Source organism: Moschus berezovskii, chromosome 15 (genome assembly GCF_049115385.1).
Source record: "Moschus berezovskii isolate FMDL1 chromosome 15, NW_MosBer_1.0, whole genome shotgun sequence".
NCBI classification, from domain to species: domain Eukaryota; kingdom Metazoa; phylum Chordata; class Mammalia; order Artiodactyla; family Moschidae; genus Moschus; species Moschus berezovskii.
The window spans coordinates 76,009,035-76,024,409 of NC_142474.1; the positions used below are offsets into that span (position 1 = coordinate 76,009,035).

At 40.6% G+C, this 15,375-nt stretch overlaps 1 protein-coding gene across 3 annotated transcripts in view; it reads left to right on the plus strand.

The window, feature by feature from the left end:
• The window catches only part of PLCB1 (phospholipase C beta 1), an 861,253-nt gene that overhangs the window by 666,886 nt on the left and 178,992 nt on the right, over positions 1 to 15,375 (plus strand). For all 3 annotated transcript variants that reach the window (XM_055426796.2, XM_055426800.2, XM_088844294.1), the window contains exons 11-12: positions 2,115 to 2,272; positions 14,088 to 14,170. In XM_055426796.2, coding sequence (XP_055282771.1) covers positions 2,115 to 2,272; positions 14,088 to 14,170 — 241 coding nt within the window. The remainder of the gene's footprint in view (positions 1 to 2,114; positions 2,273 to 14,087; positions 14,171 to 15,375) is intronic.

A 15,375-nucleotide genomic window follows, 5' to 3' on the forward strand; every position in this document is an offset into this window, starting at 1 on the left:
TATGCATTTACTAGGGCTCTATAGAACTGAAAAATGTCACCATATTGCTATGCTGATACTGGATGTTGTGAGATGCATATAAAACTAAAATTAAGCCAATAGGTTTAATCCCATTTTCTCTGTCCTCTGTGTCTCCACTGAGCAGATCTTGTCCATTTCAAAATCATTTTGACAGTTTTCATTGATATATCAGTTTTAAATGACTGCTAAAAAAACGGAGGCTTATAGAATATAACACAGTAAATCTTTAATGTAGAAAGCCAAAAACTTCCATTTGTGTGTTGATGATAGTAGGCTTGCCTCAAAACTTATTTATTATTAATCTTTAAAAAAATTATCAAGGAAATTTCCTGGCAATCCAATGGTTAGGACTTGGAGCTGTAACTGCCATGAACCAAGTTCAAGGCCTGGTCAGGGAACAAAGATCCTGCAATCTGCAAGGTGCAATCATAAATAAATAAGTAATTGATCAAGAAATTACAATCTTCCATTGACTTCTTAAGTGAAACAGAAATAGCTGGGCTTCTACTCCTGCCCACAGATTTCTCAAGTGTGTGTTGACTACAATTCATGTCACTTTAAGAGAGAATTTCAGGTCTGCTTCCAAGGGGTTTTAATGTTGGTAAATTTTGTCTATTTTCTTTCTTTGCTATTTGTACTTTTGGTGTCATATCTATGAAACAGTTGCCTAACCTAAGTCACAAAAATTTACCTCTACATTCTCTGTTTAGAGTTTTATAATTTTAGCCCATACAGTTAGGAGCTTGATTGATTGTGTTTGTGTGTGTGTGTTCTCTGTATGATGCAATAGGAATCCAACTTCACTATTTTCCATATGGCAATCCAGCTGTCCTGGCACCATTTCTTAAAAAGATGATTTTCTGCAGTGAATTGTTTTAGAACCCTAGCTGTCAGTCAGTTTAACATAATTGTGAGGCTTATCTCTGGAGTCTCAATTTTACCCCATTGACCTATGCCAGTACCACTCTGCCTTGATCACTGGAGTTTGTAGTTAAGTTTGAAGCTGGGAAGTCTTCCAACTTTGTCCTTATTTTTTACAATCATTTTTGCTATTCTAGGTCCTTTCAATTTCCATATGAATTTTGGGATCAAAAAAGACAGATATGACTTTTATGGGAATTGAATTTGTAAATCAACTTGAGAAGTAGTGCCACCTTAACAATTTTAAGTCTTCTGCTCCATGAACATGGGATGTCTTTCCATTTACCTGGGATTCCCTGGTGGCTCAGACGGTAAAGCGTCTGCCCATAATGTGGGAGACCCGGGTTCGATCCCTGGGTTGGGAAGATCCCCCAGAGAAGGAAATGGCAACCCACTCCAGTATGCTTGCCTAGAAAATTCCATGGGTGAAGGAGCCTGGTGGGCTACAGTCCATGGGGTCGCAAAGAGTCGGACACGACTGAGTGACTAGGTCTTGTTTAATTTTGTTAAAGGGTGTCTTATAGAGTACAAATTTTACACTTCATTTGTCGAATTTAAATTTATTTCTACAAAGTCATTTCCATTTTGCAAAGATAATGTTTAGCTATGCTAAGTATTTGTGCCTTGGACAAAAATGACAGAAGGTTTGACTTGTATAATACAATATCCTGTCAATAATACTTCTTCATAGGGAGGGTCAGAATGACAAGACTGAGTTTTGAAGTTATAATCCTGATCTTTATTATCTGAAAATAGGCATTTAATAACAAAAATAGTTATATTGGGCAGATTTTTGTGAAGATTGAATGTAGTAATATATATAAAGTTCAAAGAATTATAACTGGCACATGGTTCAGTTCAGTTCAGTTCAGTCGCTCAGTCATGTCCGACTCTCTGCAACCCCATGAATTAGCAGTTAATAAACATGAATTGCTGTTATTGTTACATATCCTTCTAGTCTCTCTTCTCTTCTCCAAACCACTGCTAGGGGGCCACAGTTCCATTTAGGATTATGTTACTACCTTCTGGTATGTTGAGACAGAAGAAAGGCTGAGAACTACTTAAGGTCTGGAACTCTTTGTTTTCCCATTGTTGAAGATCTCTTCTAGGAAACCATCAGTGTGTTCCTTGCTTTGTGTGAGTCTGAGGTTCTTTTTGTTGACATTTTACAGCTGGCCAGCTGGCTGGAAACTCCTCTGTTGAGATGTATCGCCAAGTGCTCCTGTCTGGTTGTCGCTGTGTGGAGCTGGACTGCTGGAAGGGACGAACTGCAGAAGAGGAGCCAGTCATCACCCATGGGTTCACCATGACCACAGAAATATCCTTCAAGGTAGAGTGAATGCATATTACTAAGAGAAGAAGCTAGAGAGACCTGACCCCCTTTTTGGGTAAAATCTACTTCAGCAGATTTAGCAATATAAGGATCACAGTTAAGTCCATAGGCTATTAATCATATTTGCAATTTCTGAGGCTAAAATTTAGCAGTTTTTACATGAGTGATTGGCATCAGATGAACTGATCACAAAAATATAAGGAAACTGTCTTTAAAAGGAAATATTGATTTATTTGCCCGTGTAGCACATTCTTTTCTTTTTAATTGTATTTTGTCATTGTGAAATACAACATATGTAAAGAATGTGCTGTGCTAAGTTGCTTCAGCCATGTCTGACTCTTGCAACCCCATGGACTGTAGCCCACCAGGCTTCTCTGTCCATGGGATTCTCCAGGCAAGAATACTAGAGTGGGTTGCCTTCTCCACAGTAGCAAAAAGTTTCCAATTCCCAGCTTTTAGTCCTGGAACACTTGGGATGTGATAAAATGAACATCTATCATCTGAGAGGGCAGCAAAAAGAACCAAGATTTTCAAGGGACAGCCAGGATTCAGTTTAGACAAATGGATTTCCTGGTATTTTACTTGACAGTAAAAAAAAAAAAATGTTCAGAAGGAATATTTACACCTTAAAATGTATTTACTATGTTGTGAAGACTTTTCATGCTTTCTGAAACTTCAGTTCAGTCGCTCAGCTGTGTCTGACTCTGCGACCCCATGGACTGCAGCACACCAAGCTTCCCTGTCCATCACCAACTCCTGGAGCTTGCTCAAACCCATGTCCATTTAGTCGGTGATGCCATCCAACCATCTCATCCTCTGTCATCCCCTTCTCCTGCCTTCAATCTTTCCCAGCATCAGGGTCTTTTCCAATGAGTCAGTTCTTCACATCAAGTGGCCAAAGTGTTCTGAAACTTAGGCTGCTATATAGCAATTACCCACTCCAACATTCTGGCCTGGAGAATTCCATGGACTTTATAGTCCATGGGGTCACAAAGAGTCAGACATGACTGAGCAACTTTCACTTTCAAAATTTTATAGCAGTGTTTAATATGGGGTTGACCTTAATTCTGATGAAAATCTTTAGAAGTTTTATCTGCTCCTGAAGTTGAGCACTCTTTTTTTTTTTTTTTTGGTATTTCACTGCTCAGACTTTATTGAGCTGGTAATCAAAGAAAAGCAATAGAAAACTATTCAATTCTATCTCACTGTGGAGCAATGAATTTGGGCATCAACAGAGCTAATCTTGTCTTTGCTTTTATCAGTTGGGTGTCCTTAGACAAATTATATTAATTGTTCTGTAAGTTAACTTTTCATCTGTAAAATTGATACAATATTACCTTCACCAGGCCATTCATGGGGTGAGCATTCAATGTCTTTTGGTTTTTCTTTAATGGAAAATCCATGTGTTTTGGTTCCATTTCTGTAGTCCCCCACCTTCCCATCTCCTGCCATGGTCCCTTGTTAGCTAAGATACCAGCCCTAACATGTTGGGCTCTTTTTAAAGAGTGGGGGACACACAATCGTTGTGGAGTGGATGCAATTTGGGTTCATCCATCTGTTTTTGGATGGAGAGGATCATGCAATGGGAGACAGCACATCCAGATGGAACCCTTGTGAGCTAGGGGACCAATGGACTTGTGCACCCACTGCCAGGAGGGCCACTCACAGCCCTGCCCACCACCCCCTCATGAGTCCAGGTGAGGAACAGTTATGTTTTCTTAAACATTTATAATCCTCAAGGTTGTTTTAGTTCCTTTAGGGATAAGGGGGGCTACAGGGGGAATATAAACACCAAGCACATTCTAAGGCATATTTATTTTATATGAGGCTTTTGCTTCTTGCCTCAGCCATCAAGTCAGCTTGGAATGACTCTCTCTGTTCACTTGACCTTACAAGTGGTCCTTCAATCATATTTGTGATCCCAGAGTCATGGGCTGGTGAGCATCTATTCCTGGGCTCCAGAAGCACAACTTTTCAACCACATGCACACACTTGTTGACAGATTTAGCACTAAAAAACTAAATCTAGCTCAGAATTCTGCTTCCTCTCTCTGCCTACTACAGTTGAGGGTGAGGTGCGGCCAGAAGAGAGCAGGAAACTCGTCATCGTGGCGGTTGATTGGCACAGCTCTGCTTCCTGCTATTGTGCATTTGCAGGATAGATAATTCTGTTAGAGATGTGAGTGTGTGGTGGTGGTGCTGGGTGGGGATGAGTGCAAGAAATAGAAATGCCAGCCTGTTTTGCAGAAACAGAGCAGGAATTCTCTGTATCAGGATTCAGACTAGAGGGAGGTGAGTGAAGTGTCTTGCATGCAAAACTTACAGAGGTGTTTATTCTCACTGGTGTGTAAATGCAGAGGTGGCACCTGAGATTGAGCATCTCTTTAAATTTTGCACTTAGGCACCTCATCTGCCTCACCCAAGTCCCAGCCCCGCTCTGCCTGATTATCAGCATGCAGCCTGCTTTTCCAGAACCCACTGTGTACAGTGACTTTTTCATAAAGGGTAAGAAGAAAAACGGGGCCACGGCCCTGTGCTCTCTCACCCTCAGTACGCCTGGCCGTGACTCTCTGGCTGCAGCTCCACGGGCCTCTGTGCCATTTCCTGACCAAGCTAGGCAGGGATACCTCACAGCCTTTGCCAGTTTGCGCCTCTGCCTGAGACAGTTATCTGCATGGCTCACCGCTTAACTCCTTGAAAGTGTTAGTCACTCAGTCATGTCCGACTCTTTGCCAGGCTCCTCTGTCCTTGGAATTCGCCAGGCAAGAATATTAGAGTGGGTTGCCATTCCCTCCTCCAGGGGATTTTCCTGGCCCAGGAATCAAACCTGAGTTTCGTGCATTACAAACAGGTTGTTTACCATCTGAGCCACCAGGGAACTCCTTGAAGCCTTTCTCAAATGCCACCTTCTCAAGGAGGCCTCCTGGGACTTATCTAATACTGTGACCAGCCCTCACACCCACTCCCACCTTCCTGGTCTGCTCCCCATCACTTTATTTCTTCCATTTACCAAGTGGAACCTTCTAACACTCTGCTTAATTTACTCAATTATTTATTGAGTTCCTTCTTTATTGGCTGTGTGTGTGTGTGTGTTCACTCAGTCATGTCCAGCTCTTTGTGAACCATGGACTGTAGCCCACCAGGCTCCTCTGTCCTTGGAATTTTCCAGGCCAGAATACTGGAGTATGTTGCCATTTCCTTCACCAGGGGATCTTCCCGACCCAGAAATCGAAGCTGTGTCTCTTATATCACCTGCATGGGCAGGCAGATATTTTACCATTAGCGCCATTTGCTGTGTCCTTCTAATAGCATTGAGCACTATAAAAATAGGGATCTTTGTTTTGTTCCCTAATCTGTCCCAAGCACTTTAAAAAGAAGCTGGCAAAGGGCCTTCCCTGGCAGTCCAGTGGTGGAGACGACACCTTCCAATTCAGGGGGTGTGGATTCGACCCCTGGTTGGGGAGCTAAGAGACCACGTGCTCAGGGCCAAAACACCATAACATGAATAGGAGCAATATTGTAATAGATTCAATAAAGACTTTTTTAAATGGTCCATAAAAAAATCTTTAAATTTTTTTTAAAAAAGAATTGGCATATAATAGGTGCTGGTGAAGGGAAGCCTGGCATCCTGCAGTGGGGTCACAAAGAGTTGGACATGACTGAGTGACTGAACAACAATACAATTTTTTAATTAATTTATTTTTAATGGAAAGATAATTGCTTTACAGAATTTTGCCACTTTTTCCATCCCTGGTGGCTCAGACTGTGAGGAATATGCTTTTAATGTGGGAGACCTGGGTTTGGGAAGATCCCCTGGAGAAGGAAAAGGCTACCCACTCCAGTATTCTGGCCTGGAGAATGCCATGGACTGAGGAGCTTGGTGGGCTACAGTCCATGAGGTCTCAAAGAATCAGACACAACTGAACAACTAACACTTTCTCACTTTATTTCCATCCCCAAGCAAATAGACAAATTATAGTGGAGACTTCATTTTTAGTCTTTCTTGCCTCTGTTCATCAGGTAGATGAGTTTTGTCTTTCTCCATTTTTGCTGTAAAATTCCATATGTTGATAGGTGGTGAAAAAATTCTCTCAATGTTTACCTGTCTGGGCTATCCTGTATATTTGGACCTGATGTGCCTGGTGTAATTAGACTACATTCTATAGCCACATTGTGTATTGCAGCAGCAAAATAAACCAAGTGCAAAAGTCCATCATTTTTATGTCACACAGTTTATCTGCTCTCAGTCTATGTGATCTGGAAAGCTTTGTGAGGTCTATGATATATTCCCACAGCAAAAGTTCCTATTGACATTTACCACCTATTTATTGTTGGGCCAAAATTAAAAGGTGTGTCCTGGGAAAGTGGACATGCTGTAATTCAGCCTCTTTATGGAGGACTTTTTATTTTGCACTGTGGATTTATTTATTACACGCCCCATATATCTGCCCGCTGGTGTATTTGCCTCACTGCCTTAGTCTCTCCAATGGTCACGACATAGTAATTCGCCGTTTGGTCTGCATTCTCTCTGGTCCCATGCAGTCTCCTTCCTCCCACACTGGATGCCCACCCGCCTCCCCCATCCTCAAGCTGCTCCTGCCCCCGCGCCCCAGGCAGCTCCTTTGTAACCAGCAATTATATAAGATGGAAAACAGAATCAAGTGATAAAGTATATAATGAAAATATATTAAATTTGAGGATGTGGTTAAATGGAGCATTTCTGGAAATAGAGCATCATTCTCTGAGAGAAGTAATAATAATTTAGGGTGCAATTTAACTGCTACATAAATGCTCACATAAAGTGGATATCCAAATACACCCTGCTATTGTCTATCAAGGATAAAGGACTTCAAGGGCAGTTTCTCCCACTGGAAGCTAGTAATTGAGCTATATAATGTATAGATTATTGGATTCAGTATTAGAAATCTATGAAAAAAATGATTTTGGCTTAATAAGGGGCAATCAGGCAGTAAGGTACTTTCAGGCCCATGGTCCGCTAAGGACAGCTTATGTGAAAGAACCAAACTTAAAAATTATGACTAATCTCATCCTCAGCAAAATCCTCATCCTCAGGTGCTTCATGCAAAGTATTCCAAAGGTATGAAAAACCAAAAGCCCTCTAAGGGAACTTTTTTTTTTTAAGTTCTCTCAAGTAAAATTGTTAGGGTTTCCCAGGTGACTCGGGAATGAAGAATCCTTCTGCCATGCAGGAAAGGCGGGTTTGATCCCTGGGTCAAGAAGATCCCCTAGAGAAGGAAATGGCAACCCACTTTCAGAAGGAAAATCCCATGGCCAGAGGAGCCTGTCAGACTACAGTCCGTGGGGTCACAAGACGAGTCAGACACAAATTAACAACTGAATAACAACTAGGAAAATTTTAAGATGAAATTCAGTGAATGTTTAAAGGTTCAAAAAGGTTTCCAAGACTAGAGTTATGGTGGAGATGGGGAGAGGGAGGAGGTCGAGGCCGGGAGGAAGAGAGCCAAGAGACTGATGAGATTCAGAGTGCCCTTCTGGAGCTGCCGGCCGGGGTTCCGGCACTGACTGCCCGCACGACCAGGGGAAGCTCCCTTACAGATGCAGCCTCTTTCTCAGGAGAATGTGGGGGTGATAATAGTGCTTACTTCTTAGAGGTGTGCTGAGCATTCAGTGCTGTGCCTCGTCGTTCAGTTGTATCTGACTCTTTGCAGTCCCATAGACTGTTACCCACCAGGCTCCTCTGTCCATGGGATTCTCCAGACCAGAATACTGGAGTGGGTTGCAATGCCCTCCTCCAGGGGGTCTTCCTAACCCAGGGATTGAACCCAGGTCTCCCGTATCGCAGGCGAGCCACCAGGGAAGAATTCAGTGACCCTACTTAATATATAACATGACTTAGAATGATGCATGGTACATAGTGAGTACTCTATAAATGTTAGCTACTGACATTGTAATTGAAAATTTTAAAGCCACACTTTTAAATAGTAGCAGTATTAAATATGCAAGGAGTTATTAAGTCAGGGTGAAGGTGGGGGTTGAGTGAAGTCATTTGTAAAGCAGTCATGATAGAGGGTGTGGGGAGCGCCCAGACACAATGTTTGGCCTCCACTTCACCTCTAGGAAGAGGCCAGAAGGCAACACCACGTGGCAAATGAAACACAGCCCAGTCTTGGTAAGAGGCCCAGTGGGAGCTGAGAAGGGTGTGACTGGTGAGTTTGGAGGCTTCAATGCCAACATGGGGCCCTCAGTCAAATGCAAAGACCAAATGTATACAATATCAGGGACAGGAAAGGGGGAGGCAGGATACATGAGGGGCTTCCCTGGTGGATCAGACGGTAAAGAATCTACCCCCAATGCAGGGTTCGAGCCCTGTATAGGGAGAAGGGAATGGCTACCCACTTCAGTATTCCTGCCTGGAGAATTCCATGGACAGAAGAGCCTGGTGGGCTACAGTTCAGGGGTCGTAAAGAGTTGGACTTGACTGAGTGACTAACACTTTCACTCGTTTCCGGATAAATAAGTCAAGAAGGTCTAGGAAACCTAGAATGCAGCAACATTTCAGGGCACACCAGAATCTCTACTGTGGGAGTAGAGAGAACGTCACCCAGAGAACGAGAAAGACAGGTGGGGACACGGACTCTCTACAAATGTGTGTGAGAGCGGGCCCAGAAAAGATGCGGGCATTTCATTGGTCAAACACAAAGAGAGATAGGCCCTTGGGCCTATCATTGGCCTAGATGGTGATAGGCAGGTCTGGAATTCAGTTCAGTTCAGTCACTCAGTCGAGTCCGACTCTGCGACCCTACAGACTGCAGCACGCCAGGCCTTCCTGTCCATCACCAACTCCCGGAACTTGCTCAAACTCATGTACATTGAGTCAGTGATGCCATCCAACCACTTCATCCTCTGTCATCCCCTTCTCCTCCCACCTTCAATCTTTCCCAGCATCAGGGTCTTTTCAAATGAGTCAGTTCTTTGCATCAGGTGGTCAAAGTATTTGACTTTCAGCTTCAGCATCAGTCCTTCCAATGAATATTCGGGACTGATTTCCTTTAGGAGGGACTGGTTGGATCTTCTTGCAGTCCAGGGGACTCTCAAGAGTCTTCTTCAACACCACAGTTCAAAAGCTTCAGTTCTTTGGCTTTCAGCTTTCTTTATAGTCCAACTCTCACATCCATACAAAACTACCGGAAAACCACAACTTTGACTAGATGAAACTTTGTTGACAAAGTAATAATGTCTCTGCTTTTTCACATGCTATCTAGGTTGATCATAGCTTTTCCTCCAAGGAGTAAGCGTCTTTTCATTTCATGCTTGCAGCCACAATCTACAATGATTTTGGAGCCCCCAAAAATAAAGCCTTTCACTGTTTCCATTGTTTCCCCATCTATTTGCCATGAAGTGATGCAACCAGATGCCATGATCTTAGTTTTCTGAATGTTGAGTTTTAAGCCAATTTTTTCACTCTCCTCTTTCACTTTCATCAGGAGACTCTTCAGTTCTTCTTCGTTTTCTGCCATAAAGGTGGTATCATCTGTGTATCTGAGGTTATTGATGTTTCTCCTGGCAATCTTGATTCCAGCTTGTGCTTCTTCCAGCCCAGCGTTCCTCATGATGTACTGTGCATATAAGTTAAATAAGCAGGGTGATGATATGCAGCCTTGATGTGCCCCTTTCCTGTTTTGGAACCAGTCTGTTGTTCCATGTACAGTTCTAACTGTTGCTTCTTGACCTGCATACAGATTTCTCAGGAGGCAGGCCAGATGGTCTGATATTCCCATCTCTTCAAGAATTTTCCACATTTTCTTGTGATCCACACAGTCAAAGGCTTTGGTGTAGTCAATAAAGCAGAAGTAGATGTTTTTCTGGACTCTCTTGCTTTTGCTGATCCAACAGATGTTGGCAATTTGATCTCTGGTTCCTCTGCCTTTTATAAATCCAGCTTGAACAAATGGAAGTTCATGGTTCATGTACTGCTGAAGTCTGGCTTGGAGAATTTTGAACATTACTTTGCTAGCCTGTGAGATGAATGCAATTGTGCAGTAGTTTGAACATTCTTTGGCATTGCCTTTCTTTGGGATTGGAATGAAAACTAACCTTTTCCAGTCCTGTGGCCACTGCTGAGTTTTCCACATTTGCTGGCATATTGAGTGCAGCACTTTCACAGCATCATCTTTTAGGATTTGAAATAGCTCAACTGGAATTCCATCACCTCCACTAGCTTTGTTCATAGTGATGCTTCCTAAGGTCCACTTGACTTCACATTCCAGGATGTCTGGCTCTAGGTGAGTGATCACACCATCGTGGTTATCTGGGTCATGAAGATCTTTTTTGTATAGTTCTTCTGTGTATTTTTTCCAGGTCTTCTTACTATATTCTACTTCTGTTAGGTCCATACCATATCTGTCCTTTATTGTGCCCATCTTTGCATGAAATTTTCCCTTGGTATCTGTAATTTTCTTGAAGAGGTCTCTAGTCTTTCCTATTCTGTTGTTTTCCTCTATTTCTTTGCATTGATCACTGAGGAAGGCTTTCTTATCTCTCCTTGCTATATTATCTGTAATCCATACAGAAAAAGCAGCTCCAATCTGAGATATCACCAGGATCATTGCAATCAGAAAAGAAAAATGGCAAAAACCAAGATGGCTCTTTAAGACCCTGTTCAACAAAACCCTGTGTCATTTTCACATGCATTTCAGCAACCAAAACAAAACACAAGGCCATGCCCACTGTCAACAGATATCACAGGAAGGGGAGTGAATATGTGGGGATGATGACAAAATCTATCCCAGCAGTTATTACAAGGATTTTTTGACCGGAATGATAGAGGTGGAGGTGCTAATATTTGGTTATATTCCAAATATATATTTGGACAGGATTACAAATGAATTAAAAGATGTGATAGAGGAATCAAGACTGGCTCTCATGTGCTTTGCCTGTAGCCAATAAAACAGTGTCAAATTTAGGAAATAAAATCTAGCCCCCTTTTACCCCATATTTGCTACCCACTTCCATTATGATATCTATTTGCAATTCTTTGTTTTTAATTGAAGTATAGTTGATTTACAATGTTTTGCCAAACTCTGCCATACAATATGACTCAGTAATATGCATATATACATTCTTTTTTTATATTCTTTTCCATTATGGCATATCACAGCAGATTAGATATAGTTCCTGTGCTATACAGTAGGATCTTGTTTATCCATTCTATAAGTAATAGTTTGCATCGACCAAGCCCAAATTCTCAATCCACCCCTCTCTCTCTCCTCCCCTTTGCAACCACAAGTTTCATCTGTATGAGTCTGTTTCTGTTTCAGAGATAGGTTCATTTGTGCCATATTTTAGACTCCATATGTAAGTGATATCATATGGTATTTGTCTTTTTCTGATTTACTTAGTATGATAACCTGTAGTTGCATCCATGTTGCTGCAGAAGGCATTATTTTGTTCTTTTTATGGCTGAGTAATATTTCGTTGTATATATATACCACATCTTTATTCATTCATCTGTCAACAGACATTTAGGTTTTTTCCATGTCTTGGCTGTTGTGACGAGTGCTGTGCAATTCTTTCGAGGCCTTTGATCTTAGGTGGCTAAGGTCATTAGCTGCATGCTGCTGCTGCTAAGTCACTTGAGTCATGTCCAACTCTTTGCAACCCATAGACGGAAGCCCACCAGGCTCCCCCGACCCTGGGACTCTCCAGGCAAGAACATTGGAGTGGGTTGCCATTGCCCTCTCCGATTAGCTGCATGGGGGTTAGCAAGATAGTTAAGAGCACAAACTCTCGAGTCAGACAGACTTTCCTGGGGTTTCTTGGACTCTCTTCTCTGTGACCTCGGGCATATTAGTTAATATCTCCGAGTTTTCATTTTATAATCTGTAAGATGATGTATAGTATTTTCCATAGGCAATGTTTATGGCATGAGATAAAATCTTTGTCTGGAATGTAAACGCTCATCTAATGGCAGCTATGTTTGTATTAGTTGGGTTTAGGGTGAACGGAGAGGGAGCCATCAGCAAGGTGAGTAACCTTTGTTCCCTTGAGACTATCTGCCCATCACAAGTCGTGTCCTTTACCTCCTCTGTCTGCATCCTCACAACAAGCTTGTGGAACGAGGCTTATTACTCCTACTTTGCAGGCCAGCAAGCTAAGTGTACAGAGGTATTAAGTGATTTTTCTCAAGGTCACACAGCTTGTAAGGCTAAGAAGGACGATTCAAATACAAGCCTGTTTGAATCCAAAGGACACACTCAAATAAATCAAATAAAGAGTTTAAAATCTGATCATTGCTTGCTATTTATAGCACACTTATTTTTGATGGTATCGACTAAAATAATGTATGAAAGGCAATCTGTGAATTCACTCTTGAGAAACAGTGAGTGATTCTTTTGCTCCATGCAGTCAATTCCTTCTTAGCGGATATATGCAAATGCAGTCCAGAATTAGAAAGCCTTATTTATACTCTGCAGCCAGAGAAATAGCTTTCTGGCATGGACAGAAAGCAAGCTACGAATTCTTCAAGGAAGGTAGAGAAGATAATGGAAAGGCTTCAGGCATAAGGAATCAGAGTAAAAATTCCTACTTGGAAGGACAAGATGTAAAGAATAAATGCAAACAAAATAAAAAAAAAAAAAGGATGTGAAGCCACAAGAGTATTGACAGTGATATAATTAAAAATAAATGAGATCCATCCTTTAATACCAGCTCAATAAGGAAAACATTTTGAAAAACTAATGTCCGAAGTTCGTAAATATGTATCGAAAGCTGGTCTATTATTCTAGGCAGTCTAAGATTAAAAGTAATTTGGAGAAACACAGGAGACTAGAAAAATATTCTTATTTTTAATTTGATAATTCCCCTTCTGAGAATTCATTCCTTAAAAATAATTCAAAATTTAAGGGAAAGAATGAAGAGGTTCTTTGGAGAATTATTTGAATGATAGCTCTTAAAATATGTCTGTCCAACAATTGGATAGTGGTTAAATAAATTATGATACTGCCACTCCCTAAAATTGTATACAGACATTAAAGCTGTGACCTATACATTAAAAAAAATAGATTGACAAATTAAGTACTGACACATATTACAGAATGGATGAACTCTGAAAGTAGGCTCAAACATAAAAGGCCACGTGTTGTATGATTCATTTACTTGAGATGTTAGGAGTAGGTGAGTCTATGGAGACAGAACATGGATTAGTGGTTGCCTATGTCTGAGTGTGTGGAATGGGGCTGGGGAAATGTAGAGTGACTACTAATGGGGACATAGCTTTGTGGGGGGTAATTAAAATGTCTTAGGTTGGGGAGGTGATTAGGTGATTGCAAAGTGTGAATATTAAAAATTTTCAGCTGTATACTTCGGATGAATTATATCTCATAACAACATTAAAATGCAAATAAAATATTTACTAAGTTATGCAAATACACGAGAAACAAATGTAGAAATAAATATAACAAAATGCCTGCAGTGGTTTGATTCAACAGGTGAATTTATGGATGAAAAGTTTTGCCTTCGCTTTGTCCAAAATTCTTATAATGAGATTAGAATTCTTTCATTATTTAAAAAAAAAAATACATGTAACTACCAAACAGGAGAAACATTCCCCTTCACAATTATGACTCCCCTCCACCGAAATCCAGTTTTCTTTCTTTTATCTTGCTAAGAGTAATAAAATTTACAATCCAGCAGTCTGCAAACCCCCTCGAGCCATTTTAGGCCACTTGATACAATTCTATGAATGAAAAAGACAATGGTATTAAAGGGTTTAACTTAAAAAAATAGACACATTAAACTTCTGGCTTATTGAATATATATGTTCTCATTTTTAGGAAGTGATCGAAGCCATTGCTGAATGTGCATTTAAGACTTCACCTTTTCCAATTCTGCTTTCATTTGAGAACCATGTGGACTCGTAAGTATTCAGCACATTCAGTAGGGAGTCTTTTCTCCAGATAGAGCATTTTTAATCATTGTTCCTCAGATTTAAGATATTTGACATTATTAATGGTGTTCCTCAATTAAGCTGTATATTAAGCGTCACATGTTCATCTGTATATGATGGGATTCATTGGTTTAAATTTCATTAACATTAGAATGATCCATTGGACTTGTGGAATCTGCTCTTTTGCCATGGTAGGGTTTTAATTTAAGGACTCCTCTTTTTACAGTGAAATGAAACCCATTTCCTTATATAGTACATGTCTCTATTTCAGTGGCTGCTCTTATAATCCTCCTTCATTAGCTGTTTCTACTGTGTGCAAACTTATAGTCAGTTTTGCCACCCTAAAATGGCCAATTCTCTACACACTAGAGCTGATGGAGGGTGAGTTAAATATATTAATTTTATTTTGCCACTTTGTGCTTTCACAGAACTCAGACCACCAAATTCTCCCTCCTTCCTATTTTTGTTGGTTTCCCATTTGTTAATATTTGTAAATATTTTATTTCAAAACAACGTGAGTTTTTTGCTGAGCCACATAAATAATAGGTAATTTTTACTTAGCTCTTTCATTCATTTTAAGGCAAAGGATCAGAGTTAGGCACATTTACATCACATATGTATATATTAGTTTATCATACAGATACTCAATCTAAAGAGCTTCAACAGGAATGATTCTCATCTACATTGAATCGAAATTCAAGAAACTAAAATTCTAGTCTCTGGAATTAATGTCTGAAGACTAGTCAGACACTATGGTCACTAGTACTGACCATCACTGCTCAGAAGAGCGTTATTTCATTCAACCACCTAAGTTACCACGTAAGCCAGTTTTCTCCACTAAAAGCCTACAACACCTATCCCAAGTTGGCCCACAGATTTCTTAGATCCCTTTTTATCCTCCTTTCAGTAGGATATCTTTTCCAGGCCACTGATTCCCTTTGTCCAACTAATTTGCAACACAGGCTTCAATTCACTAATTCTTAAAGAATTCACTAAACCTTAAAGAACCAGTTAGGTAGTGACCAAATTTCAGCTTGAGCAATTTCAAAATAGTTAAATCATTTGTTTATATATACATGGAGAGAGACCTTATTTAGAAGTAACCAAATTATAATTATTTGTATTTCTAGTTTGCCCTCGGGAAATCCATACTACATTTACCAGCTCATGACTCT